Source organism: Opisthorchis viverrini (genome assembly GCF_000715545.1).
Source record: "Opisthorchis viverrini unplaced genomic scaffold opera_v5_35, whole genome shotgun sequence".
Lineage (NCBI taxonomy): Eukaryota > Metazoa > Platyhelminthes > Trematoda > Opisthorchiida > Opisthorchiidae > Opisthorchis > Opisthorchis viverrini.
In genome coordinates, this window is record NW_008751691.1 from 1,735,149 (window position 1) to 1,753,921 (window position 18,773).

Below are 18,773 nucleotides of genomic sequence, written 5' to 3' on the forward strand. Positions count from 1 at the left end.
ACATTTTTCTGCCTCAAATTTGCTGAGGCGCACGAAAACACATGAATCATTGATGATAGGGCAGCAGGAAGAAAGTTTGTCTTTACAACAGTTAGATTAATTTTAGATTAATTTTATCGAAGATTCAAACGAGAACAACCTGAATACACACATCGTATTATGGACCCGTCGTTAAGTGAAAGTGGTTCACTTAAAAACAGCAGGAGTAACCGCACATTATGGATGTGTCATTCAGTAAATAAGAATATTTAAATGATGTTGGTTTTATTATCTTCGAGCGTGGGTATGGCGGAGCGACAACGCACACGGTTATGCTGATGTAGGAAAATCATTGACCAGTGGATTGGGCCAACATTGATAATTAAGGCCTCCTAATCGGTGTCGCAAATAGACACGGCCCTGGCATTTTCCACAAGCATCCGAATTATGCGAGAAAGCATACCCTTGTGATGACGGAGCGTCCTCTTCTGCAATAGCGCTAGGGGTCTAAGGTCTCATAACCAGAAGCGCATAAGCAAGAACCTGGTAAATGCGATAGTTAAGTTAGATGCGCGACAGTGTCTGCAGTCATCGTAATGACTGGCACTAGTTTATCTCATATTCCGTTACTGTGGTTAGGCGCTTTGGCGTATTAGAGCTTAGGGCGTGAATATTTCCAATAAGAAGGATATCGTTGTGTTGATGCAGATATCAGATCCAAATATCTCAAGGCGTCGCATTATCCACTGACTAGTGGTGCATATCTGGGAACGAGGAACATATGCATGGATAACACTAGCAACTTGTTGCCTTCCATTAACACACCAGCTGAAATGTGAGTCTCCAGAGAAGCTCCGTTTTGCCGAAGTTTCTCGAACAAACACATCTTATTTGATACGTCTGGAGAATATGAGGCATAAAAAGGCTATTCACCTATTTACCCAGATGGAATTTACATTAGATATTCTACAGGAGTCACCCCACATTCAAAGCGAACCGCAAGACGCCAAAATACAATATAGCTTGATTTCGTGTTTTATATTTTAAGATAGTAACAAAAAAACGTATCGGCGGTGATGGGCGACGTCTAAAATACGCTCAATCAAACAAAACGCTATGAGCATACCGAAACGCGCAATCAGATTGGACTAGTTCTCCGTGAACTTCGCAAATTTTAAAATCCTATAGTTCCGGCGAAATGATTTTTGTTTATTCCCAGAGAGTTGCCCTTCGGCGTGAAATTTTCCACAAAGTATAGATATATTTCTAATACCTGTGGTTCTTTGCCCTCGATGTTCACCACATTTAGTTCCGTCTGATTTAGAAAGGACCGCATCTGCATGATTGATGTTCATCAATTGTGTAACTGCCCACTTCGGCACGACCCTGAGTGCCCACAAGTGTCCTCAGTCATGTTATTATTTTAACTGAAGCACCCTGATCATGTCTGGCGGTATGCCACACACTGGCTAAAAATAAATGCTGTAATTATCACAGACTTTATTTGTTTTTAGTACATTTTGCAACGCTTGGTCATGCCAGAAAAGCCAAAGAGCTGCAAAATTTCCAGGTTTAGCTTCACTGCCGCAAAGCCACAGTGTTTCGGCGTCAAGATCAAGAAGCTAACTTGCAGCAATGAACTCACCGCAGGGCTACCTTAGGGCGGAATGCGCTGAAAATACGAGTCAAGTAAGTTTCCCTCCATATGAATTTACCCACTGTCACAGCACCGAATAAACTGAAGACATCTTACTAACCTTTGAGGCTATTGATAGAGCGCTTAGGGAGTTAGATTTTACGGGAGAAAACTTTTTACCACCGATGGTTTTTATGTCATCATAGATTGATAGTGGTCCGTGGAGAGCGGGGTACACAAAAATTGCCGATTGTATCCGTTTCGGTACATCAGTATAAAAATAATTATTCTGTCAACAGTGGTTCACAAATGTCCAGAATTCAGTATATCCGGGCAGAAGTGCATACGGCTATGAAGCTGAGCGGTGATTATTGGTCGCTGTAATACACTGCTTTTTGTAGTTGAGGCCTGATAATTAGCAACGCACGCAGGTACGAGCCCGGTGGTTACGATACGCAGTAAGGGAGAAAAATAGAACTCATCGCTATTGGGGCTCAAAGTTGGCCACTGAGTTACGGTATCGAGAATAGGTAATGAATCAAAATTTTCTTGCAAGTTGAGAAATTCCGCAGCACTGATTTCTTTTGGAAATTTTCCTTATGCATCTCCGCATAAAACTCGCCAGCATCTTTTAAATATCAGGGCTCACTTGAGATTGAACAAGAAAATAGAGATGAGCCGTGGCGTTTGTATCGCACAATACACCACGTTATACTCGGGCAACGGAAACGACACACGATAGGGGGTCCAAATAGAACGGATATGTTCAGCTGAGTAGAATATACGTTAGAGTAATCGTTAGAATTTGTTGTCTCAGAACTTAAAAGCACAGAGCACCGTCAAACAGTTCTAACTTCTAGATTTAAGCGTCTTCAGCAAAACACTGATAACAGATGATTCCATATCCTTTGGTGAACTTCAAGTTTTACTCACTAAAAGAAACAGCGAGAAGCGACGCATATCGATAACGCAGTTGAATTAGATTGAGTTCACGTAAAATCATCCACTTGTAGAAACCACGTCGGGGAAATTATTTTCGACCTGCGTCTGGGGATCAGCACAAATTTTCAATAATTGCTCATAAAAAGTCAAAGTGGAGGCCGAAGATACGTAGGTCATACACTGTCAAGCTTCATTAGCTGTCAAGGCTTGAATTAAAAAGCACTTGGAATTTGGCCGAAAACCAATAAAAGCCACAATAAGTCAGAGCGTAAGATGGATTAGAGCAAGTTACATTTAATAGTTGCATTTGTTGTAATCTTTACCTTCAGAACAGTCAAAATGAAGGAAAAGATTTTAGACATCATTCACAAATTATTGCGACTTGTTATGTAGTGTTTGTAGGTCGTTAGGAGCCCCGAATTAACACAGCAAACTGACAGTTTTAGTTAGATATAAGTATCAACAAAACAATCAGTGGGAGTCTTGACACAATTCTTACGAGGCAATTCCAAAGGACCGTATTCTGTTGAAAACCACACAAACAAGAGATTTCACTTTCTCGGCATACGAAACTCTTAGGTGTGTTATCAACCCACTGATATGAAACGATAAATCCTGTGTTCACAGCCAAGATTTTTCATTTTCTGATTACCTATAACCGATATATTTTGCCTCGCAAATTAAAAACGGCGTTCACTCAAAGAAAGGGACATGATGATGAGCAGGAAAGGTAGCCGTATACAAGCGCCAGAATTAGGTCACGTTAAACGTGACTTGAGTTGTCGGAAGATTTACCTGGTTTTTGGTTTGCACGCCCCCTTGGTTTTGGTATACGCAGATGGCAAACACGTTGCTGTCGGCCTGGCTGCTATCCTGCGGCCCTCCAGGTAATTTGGGACTCTTAAAAATGACACTGAATTCAGGGTGGCCAAAGACTCGTGGAAACATGCATACGCAGCCACCATATAAGGGCTGCAACAACAGATCCACTCAGCCCAATATGCACCATGCCATAAATCAACGCACAGAGTAAGGGAGCTGCCAGCGTACATTTGATCTCGAACTTTGTATGTGGAGTGACTGACAATCCACCAGTTTAGCTAAGAAGTTTGTGAAGCCTTGTTTCGTGCATGAAGCAGGTGGTCAATTTGTCAAATTAGGTCAGCAGTACAAACATGACCACGTACACCCAGTAAGGTGCTCCACAAGCGGACCACGACAGGAAGGGCTCACGTCAATCGTCTATAGTGGGGGGTCGGTTCTTGGCGCTGTCGATAAATTTGAATAGAAAAGTCCCAGAAACGTTTGTATAATCTTTTGGAATCCAAGTTTTCTTGAGGAATAAGTCTCCTCAGATGTTCAACATCCGTAAGAAACATGTAGCCTGAGAAAACATGCAAAACATACATGGGTCCTTTTCTCTTGATGATGTGAATAAGGTTTCAGTGTCCCCACACGGGTAAAAGATGGATCTTCAAGAATCAAAATAAAAATGAGGTGCACTTTTCCGAACTCATAGCCCTCCGACGGCTTTGCTTTTGACGACTCTACGCTGACGGAATTAACATGTTAATGTTGAATATCAACTTAGCAAGTAAATCATTTGGGGAGGCCTGAAAGAGATTCAGCTAGTTCACACTGGATCCAGGATGAGACAGCCTTTGGATACCCGGAAGCAGATATGTTGGGCTCATTTCGCTAAACGCATAACCACTTCCTTTGATCTAAAAGCCAACGAGCTCACTGAAATTTGTTTAAGTGCACTGACCGAAAATCACTTGTAGGTCACGTATACCCCGGGTCAGACAAGTTGGTTTTTCTGTCTCGTGCGGTTTTGAAGATGGCCGCGCGTTCAACGCTGATTGTCGCCGGTAGAAGAGATGATAGCTTGTCGAAGGAGAAGCTCGAAAAATTGATTTTCAACTGTGAGTTTTTGGACGTATTACGACCGTCGAATGAGTTGTGATCATGTGATCCACTTTTGTAAGATTAATACGACCGTGTCATGTTTCCTTTGCGGAAATTTCCTTCCTGAATGTTCACATCTTGATGATTCGTTGAATTCAGCCTGGAATCTATCGAAGTCTAGCTTATACCAGCGAGGACCCCTTCTGGGTCTGAGATTGTCGAGTAGAACTCCTGTGAGCTACACAGATTTGGTTTACGACGGCAACCTCGGGCCAAAAGATTTGTTACTAATTCGCGGCCGTCGCGGAAACTGTTTGACCTTGTTAGCACATATCCGTGGTTATCGATATATTTCGGATTCAAGCGCATTTTTGGAGGGTCTGTGGTCAGTTACGCGATTAGGTCTAATGAAGCAATTTGTAGAAGTTGCTTCTGGGTGACGTTTTAAGTAAAACTCCTCTTTCAGGTGGGTATTTTTCAGAGTAGGACGCAATGTAATGGTTCAACGTATCCACTTCTATTCCTCTTAAATCACCAATTTACTTAAGGGCAACGTACCTACATGGGCAACACGAGTTCCAAGGTTATAGCGTTTTTTATTGCTAGCGCGAAAAGCGACTGTCGTGCGATTTAAATTCATAACTCGTTTCACCAGCGTTCACAGGTAACAGTCTTGGCCCAAGTCCAATGTAGTCAAAAATGAAGGGCATCTCCTCAAAGATGAAGCCTTAAGGCACAACGCCCGGGCATCGTCTGGAAAGCATAATCCCTGTCGTTACACCGAGGGTGTTACAGATGACCTTTCCGCCTCCTATACGTTGTTTTTGATATTAGCACTTTTGTTACCGTCTCTATACTCAGTGTGAGTAATGAAGAGTAAATTTACCAAAAATCTTTTCCAGAACCACCAGACGATAGACGCATCTTTCATCTTCCCCTTTTTTGTGTTATCTGTGGCTTCAACCGTAGCCAACACAATCTGGTATATTTGCTTCAAGTTGCTTCGAGTGGAATCTTCCACACATCTGCTCCTTCTAACGTTTCGCTCATTTGTCCAGCAGTTCTCTGACCTACAAAGTTATGACGGATGCCTTAGACTAAACAGGCAAACAGGAAGAGTTACCAACTTATCTAATGTTTGTGATTTGAAGTAGTGATCATGTGAGACGATCAATTAATCCAACCACCCAAATCAGTTCTGTGTCCTTTTGTTTGCCCAGTGTTCAATATTCTTCTGTCTAATATACTTCTTAATGTGGTCCGGAACGAAACCTTCCCGTTTGCAAGTAAACGAGGAAGATTTCTGCGACAAGTTAAAATTTGATCTCTTTACGATGTGATTGTTTTTCTCCGCCATGGTTCTCGTTGTTGCTTCTTCTACCTTTTCTTCATATTCGGTGCACAGTGTGGAAAAATGAGGGGCAATACACCGAGCCGAACTAGCTTCCAAGGTATCTATACGTCCTGACTTGTAGCAAGCAACTGAATTCCCTTGAATTTTTGGCGATTCTTCATACCTCATCAGTTCTTGATAATTTGAAGTTACCATCTACAACCATGACATTTTCTCAGACATCCACGATGCATCCAACACTGCGTTTTCGAAACGTGGCAACCACGTGCATATCACTCATCATATCGTTAATGGGTTCAGTGAACCGATGAGTTTCATTTATCTGGTTTTTAGACACTTTTAGTTCGACCGCTGAGCCCACCCAGCACGTCCACAACAGTCATGCCGCAATTTTCTCAGACATCCAGGATGCATTCAACACTGCGTTTTCGAAACGTGACAACCACGTGCGTATCACTCATCGTATCGTTAATGGGTTCAGTGAACCGATGAGTTTCATTTATCTGGTTTTTAGACACTTTTAGTTCGACCGCTGAGCCCACCCAGCACGTCCACAACAGTCATACCGCAACGTAATTTAGTTCCCGTAGTAGAGTGCCTCTGATAAGTTGAGCCACATCTTACGTGCCACGCCAGCACCGCAATCAACCTCGGGCGGCACCTCATGTTTGTTCCGAGAATTACTGGCGATAGTGTGAAACAGTCATTGTTTTCCTCTTAGATACGTACTTTTGCTGGCTCATTAAAAACGCTTACGCTCCACTGTTGTTTTGGGCTTTGAAATCCGAAAAATAATTCCTCTATGCCATTACCATGATGGCCTAGTTAGATGGAGTACAAGCAATTTCTAATACTCTGTTTGGTTTCAGTGCATTTATGCTTCTGTCATCCAGGACGGGAACACTATCACATTTTAAGTGTTGACTGATGTATTGAACTAGCGAACTCTTCATCTTGGTACAAAACGGACTGCTCAGACAGGCGTGTGACCAGCTATATGAGTTTGGCCACTCAAACGCTTTTTTGCTCACATCTTTTTGTATCATTAACCGCTTTCTCAGTGATAGGTGAATATAAACAGTATCTTCTCCTGTTGGAGCGAGTATTATTTCTTTCACCTATAGAGTGAGAAATTTCATTGAAAACGACCGAACTCTTCATTCTACTACTTCATTGGATAGCTCTCATGGGTGGTATAGCGTGGAGTCTGTCTTTCTTACCTTATTTCACAACTGGTTCTCCTGGGTGTTTCCTTCACGTAAAACGCCACAGGCAAGTGTTCGGATTGATCGTGGAACACAATATCCCTGTTCTCACAGATCGCGAATTTCGGCGTGGCTTTCATCGTGTTCATTTATTGGCAATCCAAGCTGTTTTTATCTTGGAACTTTTGTTTTCCAGGTCTTCATTTCTATGTTTCAGTTTTTGTCTTTCATTTCCGGTATTTTTCTCGGCATTAGTTTACACGTTTCGTAAAGTGTCATCGAGCATTATGCTTGAATTCATAAACTGAACAGTATAAGGTCCTTGTGTGTCTTCTTCGCCACCGAATCAATGGGCTTGTTTGAATTAGTCGTGACTAGTTTTACAAGTGGTCAAGCTCAGACTAGTTTTTTCCTAATAGTGTGGTTTGGAATTAGCACCGTGCTTCATGGGTGAATCGAACGGTTACGATGAACATTGTGATCCCTACTAATGACTATCACCAGTGAGAGCCGGTCGGAATGGTCTCCTGGGGAAGAGTACCTTGTTTGATTAGTTTGACAACATCCTTAGTTTTACGTGACGGGCAAATGAACTCTTTTTGAGAGATCTGCCACGTTCGTATTCATGTTTATTCTTCGCGCTGTGGAACGCCGTTAAATTTGGCCTGTGGTATACCATACACAGTTTTTCTTGCTGACCGATGTAAACATTAATCAACTGTGATCTCTCTGAGGCCGAACTCAATTTAATATCAGGAGGGTTGACTTTCCTGGCGATATATACGGTCCTTGTTGGAAACTAGATAAACATAGACTAGACTGTTGAGATCTTGGCCTTGTTAGAAATCCGACTTAGTAGAACAGCCACTCCGTGTTGAACTTAGAAGCAGAGGCTAGTCAATAGACAGTCTGAAATGGGACTGTATAACGGAGTACTATTGATCAGGATTTTCCAATGATAGACGCTTCTAAGAGGTTCATACGTGCTTTCATGAGGAACTTGAGGAGGATTCGAGGATGCATCAGCTGATACACACAGGTTTGGTAAAGTACCTTGAGGAAGTAATTTCATTAATTGCTGACAGTACTGTAACCTTTAGGTGAACTTAGTTTCGTGGCATCTTTTAGACCAATCTGAAGGCTCTTTGTTGAACCTTAGAGTGACAGAAACATATATCTCGTTTCGTGACCTCGGACCATGGACATTCAGCTAAATCAAGAGGTGCACATCTATTACTCGAGCAAATGCTGTTTGCAGCGTTAAATTATCACCATCGAACTTAGGCCCTGCATTACGTACAAGCTATTCGTCTGAAGTAATGCTAGCAAGTTCATTAGGCAGCATAAGGACTGCCCCCCGAAGACCATCTTTGGAACAAAACAGAGTCCCTTTAAGTGCTGAATTTTTAAAACCAAACAGAAGACATCTTCCATGTCATCTATTATTTCTATTTTGCGGTTTTGTTGTAGTAGTTCGTTGGACCTGGACCAGGTCCTTAATCCAAGGGAAACGAATTGCTGGGTCCACCGGTTTATCCATTACCACTTCAACGAAGTGTTAGTGCGTGCCCCTCTAATGCTCGCGTGGTGCTATACTGGAAAGGGCACGGTCTTTCGCTGAACCTCAAGAGATGACACAGGCTCATTAATGAGAACCAAATGACCGCTGCAGATGCCCATCGTTATCCCGTCATTTTTAAGCCGGCTGATGGCTTGGAGTAGAGCTTTGCTGATCTTGCTCCTCCCGGTGGCTTGAGTACAGTGCCACATTAGGCTCGACGCAAAAAGTATGTGGCTACAGTATGGGCTGTTTTGTTGTATGACTGTGAGACGTGGCCTCTGCGCACTGCTCGGCTAATACGCCTTTAGCTCTTCACCTGTTGCGTGGCTTCTGCGCACTGCTGGGCTAATACGCCTTTAGCTCTTCACCTGTTGTTCCAAAACCATAGCTCGTATAGGCTGGTATGGGCGACAACGAGATAATTAGGAAATGAGTGTCCGGCTCTGAAGCAGAGACTTCAGTCAACTTATGTGTCCAGCAACATAGCCCGCGATGGTTAGGTCATGTAATGCACACGCCGAATCATTGTTTGCCAACCAGACTGTCATTTTCCGTTCCAAATCGAAAGTGGCGTGAACCTTTGGTTGGGATATGAAAGGGATTACGAAAAGTTTAGGTAGAGTTGGTGCGGCTGGTATTCGAGGATGAAGTCCATGTGCTCATCCATCGGCATGAAAGCTACCGGTTGATTTCAGTGGCGTTCTTACTGTCACTTTCTACCCCGTCTCTGAATCAATGCCTGTATCTTTCGGTACTCCGGAATGGATGCTACAGGCTCGCACTCGGTCTTCTTCCAACCTACTTATTCTTTCTCTGTAATAAGACCTTCTGGGGGGATGGCCCCAGTGATTGGAGCAAGAATTAACTGATCGGACGGTCAGTAAATCCCCCTGTCTAGGCTTGGGCACTTTGTCAGTGTCCAAGCGCTCGTGCTTCCTGCTGGTGGCATGGCAGTTAGGCACCGAAAGGGTGCCACAGCTGAACGGATAAGACCTTCTCAAAGAATGCCTCGGAAGGTTGGAAACATAATAGGCTCATTGTATTTACAGAATTCCGGCCGTGTGAGAGTGTATGAAGATCTCTGTGTGCACAAAGAGGTGTGTTCACTCTTTCCATTCTCATTTAATTTCTTGATCGATGAGATAATGAGACGAACCCTGGAGGATCTTCGAAACCCTGGCATTCGAATAGGTACTCATGGCAGACTTGTTGATCTGGAGTACGCAGACGACATCGTTATTGTTTTCGGAGCGAAGGTGCAGTGATTTTGGATAAACTGCTCGAAGACATATCTTCCTTTGGCATGCGCACTGCACCTACAAAGTTTAAGGTCATGCTCCAGGGCATCCAGTTACTAAACTTTACTTACAATCCAGGGAGAGGCCCTCGAAGTTGTGGAGCGCTTTACGTATCTTGAAGGATGTAATAATTCTGATTGTAGTATGAGGGATTAGGCCAATGTTCGAATCTCTAAGACTTGGGTAGCGTTTGCCAACTTGAGACACTTATAGTGGCAAAGGGGTGTATTCCTGAGTACCGCCCTACTCAGTAGAACAGTATGATTGACACGGTTGAACGTAAAGATGTTTCCCTTTCCTGGAATCATGACGAACCTCTCTTGGCTTATCAGGAGATTTATGATAGCTGATGTTTAATCAGTTCATCTAGTTTGACTGGATGTTATTGAGCACAGACTGTCTAGAGTCTACTATGTGTGATAGCACTTGATTCCGTAGAATTTTTGGAAATAAACTTTATACTCTTGCATAGTAATGGATCCATTGTTGCTGTCTGTCCTAGTGGCTGAGTTGAAGTATGCTAGGAGCAACGATTTTTTTCAAAACTCCTTGTTAGGCTTTGTGTATCGTAAGTTCAACAGCAGATCGCTTTTACGTTGTTCTATTCATAATCAGGAGGACGCTGAAAACAAGCGTCATAAAAAATTTTCCAGACGGCATGTAACTTACATCACATCAATCTGAGCAACTGTGTTTGCGTTTCCTGATGTATTTGATCAGCAAGTCCTAAGAAGGTCGCTTGCATGTGTGTCTACTTTGGTATTCCACATCAACGTTCCGTGTTCTCCGGATCTCCTGACTGTTAACAGTTTAACCATGTCCGACGCTTGCTGTCTTCATGGGATACATTTCGGCAAACACTCATATCCCATTGCGCCAGATTTGAGACTGGGGAAAATAGTTTGTCTGAATTTTTCACACGTGCATCGGGCATATTGGTTGCCCAATTTTCAGTGTGTGCGTCCACCTCTGAAAATATCGCTCGCCAGAATTGACCTGGGTGACAGAATTTGAGGATAAATGCAAGCATACGTAGAAGTCTACAGGGGAAAGCCGATCGATTTCTACTACGTCGTTGGGCCGTTGGATAACCAAGCTGGTTATCCTTGCCCGTATGTGAATCAGGAATGTTGCTTTTCACCGACGTCTGATCTGTATGTTTCCAACAGAGTGGACGTCAAACAGTCTTCATCCATAGTCTGACGCGTGTAGATTCCTCTTACCACAAAGTGTTCAAGTGGTGATTCAAGTTTTCTGCTTATTTTGTCCCTCTCCATTGTTTCTTCTGACTTTTATGGAGCGTTTACTCTATTTCTTACGAGAGATATTCCTTCGATATCTTAAAATAACTCTAATCGGTACTAGCCCGTGTTTTTTACTCCCTTTTATATGGAGTTTCGAGTTTTTCAGTACTACCCGTGATCGATTTTTGAGAACCCTATCAACTTCGTCGACCTCGGGACACTGTGGCAGCACTCCAATTGGCTGGACACATTGAGAATTCCGAAAGAAAAACTGTCAGCTCTTTGTTATTTTTGTAAAAATAATCCCCTCACCAAATAGAAGTAACTCACAAATATCCTTGTGGTTTTCGAGAAATACACTCATTTGCAAATCAATCAGTTTGGTTTTCACGAGAGACTCAACTGAATCTCTCGTTTATATGATATTCTAGAACTGAATATACTGCAAACAGGCCGCTTCATGTTTTAGTTGGTACGATATTCGAGATATCTCAGTATATGTATATGTGTAGAATATCATAGACGAGAGATCTAGTTGAGTCTCTTGTGAGAACCAAATTGATTTGCAAATGGGTGTGTTTCTCGAAAACAGTCCAGTTTGGGTTCAAGTAGAACATAAGGATGACGGAAACTCGGGGACTGCGCCTATTTGATGAGCCCCAAGAAGGGCCGAAACCGGTGTGGGCTGTCGAAGAGTTTTCAGCTTCCTTGTGAGTAGTTTTATCTTTGTGGTTTGCTTACCTCTATTTAGCCTTCTGTATGTACAAAGGAAAAAAGTTCCCAATAGCTCCGAAGTGTTTCTACGCAAGGGAGACTAATGATAGTGGATCTATTGTAGGTTCTGTTTGTTTGTTTGCTTCCTGCATACAACTTTAACTTACTTGTTGACAATACCTGTTTGGTACAGTGAAATGGAGCATGCTACCAAGTATATGGTTGATTTACTCTCTCTCTCACCTCCTCGGGATCAAGCTCTTGATCCGCGATTCGTAGTGTCAGGAAGGTGGAGTTCCCTCGAAGTATAGCGTTTCTCAGTCACCATACAATGACGGGTAGAGCTTTTTTCTCGACGACAAGCATTTATTCAAGGATCCCAAAATACGACGCCATCTTGTACTCATATCTCGATAGTTCTGTGAAGCTTGATTAAGCGTCATAACATAAACGGTAATCTTCATAACAAAATGGTTCGCTACACAACGTGACTAACCCTAATCTGCTGCCAGGTTCAGTGGTCATCTGTTGTCCCAGAGGAGCAACAGTCCTTGGGATAGAACAGTCTAGAAGTGAATACTATACGCCCGTTTGTCACCGGTGGCGATTTGTTTAAAGATTTGTGATAACTTTTATTCACTGACAGGTCTGACCTTTTTGATACCGTGGTACAAACAGAAGATAATAAAACTGAATAGGAACTCATCTCTGTATAGTATTACTCCCTCAAGGGTGTTCCCGGAGGCTGTCCTCAACTTACTCCACTCTACTGTGCGTCTACTACAGCGGCGATCCCTCATGACAGCCAAAAAACCATGTGCATCGAGTTGACAGCATCTCGTTTGTATCCAAGTCGTTTGAACATCATTCGTGAGCGTTGGACAAGTTTCTTGATTTCGTTTTTGGGTTGGATCATGCAGCTATTGATTATTCCTGCATATCTGTCTCTCCCCATCAATTAGATCATTACGAACTAGTGTTTTGCTCATCTAGGTAGACTGGGACACAACTAACAGACAAGGTAATTTCTCATGATGATATATTCTCATATCGTTCAGCTGTAGCACCCTTTCGGTGCCTAACTGCCATGCCACCCGAAGGTTGCACGAGGGCTGGGATACTGCCAAGTTGCCCAAGCCTAGACAGGGGAAGGGTTCGAACATGGACCTTCCGGTCATTAAATTCGCGCCCTAACCACTGGCTATCTCGCTATATATATTCTTATATAGCGACGGTGGAACCGGTACTTAATGGATTTTCTCGCTTGGCTTCGTTTTCCCCTTCAGCTTTATCATCTTCACTCGCTATTGAAGTGTTTTGATGAATCTTTGTACTCTAGCTATCGAAAGCCAATTCAGATTTCCAATTGCGGTTGAGGGAAGGGCTATTGTAATAGTTGTGATCATGCCATGGGTTATTTAAATTGATAATCCACCAGTAAACCTCTTCATTGTGCGCGCGGCATTCCATTAAGGAGTATATCTGCTCGAACCAAGTGGGAACCTCCGATTCAACTCCAATAAACCAAACCATTTTGGCGGTTCTACATCTTTTCAACGACGTTGCTATCCTCGGTCCTCGTTGTTCAACAGGCCGGCTGTCACTCGTCATTACAGAAATTATCGTTCAGAATTAGAGACATGTGTCGTGTCCATTTTCTGGGCTTAACTGGAGTGAGTTTGGCCTTGGTAACTGTTTTAAGTAACTGATGTCTCCCGCACCAGCTCCTTGGTGTCGGAAAAAGACTCACCAACAAGGGATACAACAGACTTACTGCGAACAAGCAAGTGAAAAAATTACAAGGAACGTATGTAAAACACACTTTTGACCTTGAATCTAGGCTACCCCATCGGCGTTGGGTGAACGCTCATCCTCCTAGATCGCTGCTTCTAGGACATACTTGAGCACTCATCATCGTCACTAGTGGCTAAATTGATTGGCTGCTTCAGCATCCAATCGGCAGCTGCCTCTCCTAATCAGGATGCATGAGAACTTCCCTAATACGGTTTCGGTGGGGTTTGAGTGTCTCAGTAGGTTTCGGGCATCCTGGGATTATTTTCAGGAATCTGACTTTCCTGGTAGTCACCTTTCCCTCTTACTGAAAGTCCATCTATCTATCGTTTGTCAACCGTCCTGCTTCATCACCGTTTAAATATTTTTATTTGCTTCTTGTTTTCTAGGTTTGATCACTGCCTACGGCGAGGAGGCGACCGGCGTGGATGCTGAGTTTACCGAGTTCGCTTCGGGTTTTACGAAACCGATCTATAGTGAAGAGTGTAAGTTCCGAGATATGTCTGCATACTCGCAATTTTTCTCCGTGTACCGGGTGAAATTAGCTTCTTATTCAGTTACGATCGCCCGGTTGTTGTCGACTACCTGCGGCTTTGCTGTAATCCCCAATGTATCTTGAATCTAGGTCTACTCATTCGTTCTTAGTTTCCCCAAATTCCCCCCCATCCTCGGGATTGATTGTCTAAACGCGAAGGAAGCATGAGGGCTGAGATACTGCCAGGTTGCCCAAGCCTAGACAGGGGAATTCGAGTCGAGATTCACGGAGTTGAACCATGGACCTTGCGGTCAGTAAATTCGCGCTCTAACCACTGAGCCATCTCGCTCCAAATGATCAGAAGCCAACCGTATACCTTTTAACAACGTTGAGTTCCATATCCTCCCGGTTTGATGCACTGACTGCCGTCCGTACTCTCTTGGCCCCCATCCATAATAGTGCACTACTCTTGAGAAAGACCTGAAGGTCCATTTACTACAGGATTTAGGGTATGTGGCTTACTACCAGAAGGCATTTGCTGTAAGCCTGTTCCTGTGGATTGCCTTTGAAGCACTGGTTGGACACAACTCTTCACAGCCTGCATCAGTTCCAACAGCTATGATTCGTGGTGACCAGCTAGCGCGTTCATGACTCTCTCAATGTCCCTATCTAAACAACCAATGAAAAAAGTATCTTTCGATAGTCGACCACGCGTCGCTGGCCCGTTTATGTGGCCGGTCCGTGACACGAGTTAACCGAGGTTTGGTCCAAGTGAGTGCAGTTCGTTTTTCAAACCGTATGTCAACAATAGAAGTTAGAACCGGTGAGTAAGCTTTTCTGACTGCCTTCATCTCCTCGACACTCGGGTCCTCAATGTCTTTTTTTCGTGTGTTTGTGTGACTCAGCTTGATGCCAGCTGGTCGGTCACTCTTTAACAAAGCGTCATTATCCCGTCGTGTTTCGTGTTTTTTTTTCAATCTCCCCGACAAACCACTATCAGTTGGTGCCTTTGTTAACTAGTTGGGCAACGCATTCCACCGTACGTGATCAATCGATCGATTATCCCTGGTCCAGTCCTGTTGTCGGACGCATTCTGTCTTTGCTAGACTCTGCGATTTGACGGGACCGAAAGGGTCCTAGTCAGCCTATGTCGTTCGTTCCGCATTTGGGCGGTGTGCGCATGTGTTTAGTCGGTTTTGTTGTTGTGACATCTGACTGTCGAGGTGTGGGGCGCGCAGCAACTTTGAGAGATTCGTGTGTGTGTGTGTGCGTACGTGTCTGCCGGACTTTTGCTGTCCCATCAAGGATGACATGCATAACGCACTTGTTTCCATAATGCGACGTGGTATGCATGTAGGCGGCGTGCGTCAGTTAATCGTGCCAAATAGCACGCGTGCGTATGAGACAGTGGAATACCGAAATAGCCGGGCATATCTACACACATGCGACTAAACTTGGATGGCTACGGCAAAGCGATGGCCACAATATGGGTTGGTGTGGTGTCGCGAATTTCTCTGTCGGTCTACTGTCATCTAGGGTCCTGGTTGCTGGATGCTACAATCAGTCTTGTCTCGAATGAGATTCGCCTCTCTGAAATCCAGTCACATTCTGAGGGGTTCGAATTCTTGAGATCACGTTGTCATTGATTGCAGTTGTCCAGTCACAGTACTGTTTCAAATGGCCGCTCAGGTGGATGCAAAAACCGGGAGGTATGCCTGTCAGAGAGGGAAGAACGGCAACCGAAGGTGGCTATGTTCTGAGAGGTCTGCATGTAAAGCACTGTAATAAAGAAATTTAGAAAAACAATAATCGACATCTGCGTTTAGGAAGATTCTTGCCTCCTCGTTGGTTATTCGCTAGAATTCGTCCAAGAATTAGGGATATTCCGCTGAACCAGACAATGAACTGCCATAAACTTCTCCCAAAAATCAATAGTGTGTTGATAACTGTTCAGCCCTAACACGTGTAGACAAACCGGTTTCTGACACGCTGGCGGAATGCTACATGTTAGCGATAAATTTTGTCTTCGGGTCGAACATAGAGCCTGATGCTGTTCGATTGTCATAACTAGGCATGTTTCCCTGTTGATCGTAGAAGGATATCCACGTAGGCGTACATACCAGAACTGACGCACCAAGCTTTGGTTTTAGCGCACTGTTTGTAAACGCAGACAGTCGTTTGCAGGCGTGTGTATCAGAGAGTCTGGGAGGCAATCAAACAGACCGAAGCCTAATCGGGCCCGAGAACATTAATCACAGTGAATATCTTTGTAATGTACTACTCATAAGGTTGCTAAAAATCCGTCAACAGCCCACGACCGGTTTCACCCTTCTTGGAGCCCGTCAAGTAGGCATAGTCCCCGAGTTTCCGTCAACCTTATGTTCCACTTGAAACGAAATTGTACGAAATTAGCGAACATACACTCATTTGCAAACTAATTTGGTTTTTCGAGAGACTCACCTGAAACCCAGCTGAATCTCTCGTTTGTGATGTTTCCAGGCAACTGAATGTGCTGCACCAGGCCGCCTCATGTTTCAGTCGCTACGATATTCGAGATATCACGATACATGTATATCTTTGTAATGTACTACTCATAAGGTTGATGAAAATCCGTCGGCAGCCCACTACCGGTTTCGCCCTCCCGCTTGGGGCTCATCAGGTAGGCGCAGTCCCCGGGTTTCCATCAACCTTATGTTCTACTTGAAACAGTCACAGTGACTGAAGAAATCAACAGTATTCTCGCTTTGGTTAACCCTCACATAAACGAATGGTTGCGAGGACCTATAGTCGCTAAGATGTGTGCACTGTTTCAGGGCTAACCTTTCGAAATGAATCAACTGGCCATTCGATAGAGAACGGTACCAAGCGGCTCCGGTTCACAGTTCATAAGGTGATGGCAACGAGGAATGAAATCACGCATTTGAAAGGTAGCACTATGTAAGAGTGACCATGAAAACTTAAGTGAGAGTGCCTAGATCTAGTTCCCTGTATGTCACTGCACTGCACTGACGATGTCACCTCGATTGGTGATGAAACGTTTGCAACCCAACTGCCAAGCTCGGCGAACAGACCAACAACCAAGAACCACTTGTGTAAGATTCTGGTGAAATGAAGTGTATCAAGCACTCCGAAGAAAAGCAGTCACAGAAAGGGGGAATTTCAAACTTCTGGTTGATAATCTGTAAGATTCAAATCGGCGTTTCAGACTATTCGAGGATTGCACAAAAATTGAGGCCCCGATAGTTCATTTTAGTCAAGCTATGTGTATTGCGCATCACACTCAAAGTACTTGTCCGAATCACAAGTTCCGTTTGTTCACCTAGGACAAAGTTACTCAGTGATCTGAGTAACTGTTCCTTTCCAAATTCATTTTAATGCAGGTGATGTTGCTTACTAAAGCCAGTATAGCTTAGCACCAAAACCTCACAGAGCTTCACAAAATCACCCGTAAAATCCCGTCTCATTTTTGAGTGCTTCCTGAGGTGTGTCGCGAGTAGGTCGAGCTTCACTCGCCTCTCCAAGATCGGTTAATTTAGGCAGATTTCAACCGTACAACGACAGAAAACGCACCTGTTTGCACCAGCCAGCAGGTGGTGCACAAATGTTTCACTGTACCCCAAACCGAATCCTTGCCAACGTCCGAATCGAAAAGTCCAACGAATAGCAGTGGGACCGAGGAACTCCATCTGAACACTTTCACTACACTGCGACGAGGAGCTCAACACTGATCTGCCTGTAACCGTAGAATTGTGGATCTTGATCTCCTTTATCTAGTTTACACCGATTTTGGGTTTTTTTTTAGCCACTGAATTCAATGGGCCAGAATAAACGATTGATCATCACAGAACACACTGAAAACCGAACTACTTTATACATTCGACAGCGTAATTTTCTACCTGCTTCGAATAGTGACAAGCTTCAAGAAGTTTCAATCCGATCTTTGTTAGGTTAGGGTACGAGATAGCTTAGTGGTTAGGGCGTGCATTTACTGACTGGAAGGTCTGTGGTTCGAACCCGACCTTTGCCTGTCGAGTTATTCTGTCTAGGCTTGGGCAACCTAGCACTATCCCAGCCCACGTGCTTCCTTCGGGTGGCATGGCAGTTAGACATCGAAAAAATGTTTGGTTAGTCAGCTTTATTCTTTATTGGATGGTTCTGTTTGAATAGTTTGATCCTCATTGGAAGTGATCGCTTCTAATGAGTGAAATTCACGTCCGAGACTTCTCGTCCGTCGCATACTACTGACGTCTTAAAAGTGGCTTAGTTGAGTATGGACCTGGACGATTCCAACTTGTTCTCTTTCAAGGACGGCGGTGCATTCCTCAGCCAGTGCCTGTCTAGCCTATTTGGGTCTATCTGGGAGAAGGAGACCGTCCCAGACAACTGGGGTGAAACGATAGTAGTGCCCATTTTCAAAAAGGGTGCTCGCAGTGAACGTAGCAACCACAGAGGTGTTAGCTTAACACCTGTTGTGACAAGGCTTCTGGCGTCATTGATTCTTCGTCTTCTCATGGCGGCACGCAGTCTTGACTCGTGAGAATCAAGCGGGATTTCGACCGGGTAGAGGCTGCGTTGACCACATCTTCACACTCCGTCAGGTGTTAGAGCAACGCCACATGTACAGACGACCAACAATCCTGGTATTCCTTGACTTCAAGGGTGCGTT

At 44.0% G+C, this 18,773-nt stretch overlaps 2 protein-coding genes across 2 annotated transcripts in view; one reads left to right on the forward strand and one right to left on the reverse strand.

Moving 5' to 3' along the window:
- Positions 1 to 4,332: 4,332 nt before the first annotated feature.
- T265_02753 (hypothetical protein) overlaps positions 4,333 to 18,773 on the forward strand; it is a gene marked incomplete at both ends in the record, with an annotated part of 101,409 nt that continues 86,968 nt past the window's right edge. The window contains 2 exons of the mRNA XM_009167068.1: positions 4,333 to 4,482; positions 14,022 to 14,117. Coding sequence (XP_009165332.1) covers positions 4,398 to 4,482; positions 14,022 to 14,117 — 181 coding nt within the window. The remainder of the gene's footprint in view (positions 4,483 to 14,021; positions 14,118 to 18,773) is intronic.
- The window catches only part of T265_02754 (hypothetical protein), a gene marked incomplete at both ends in the record, with an annotated part of 11,739 nt that continues 11,208 nt past the window's right edge, over positions 18,243 to 18,773 (reverse strand). Inside the window, one exon of the mRNA XM_009167069.1 lies at positions 18,243 to 18,355. Coding sequence (XP_009165333.1) covers positions 18,243 to 18,355 — 113 coding nt within the window. The remainder of the gene's footprint in view (positions 18,356 to 18,773) is intronic.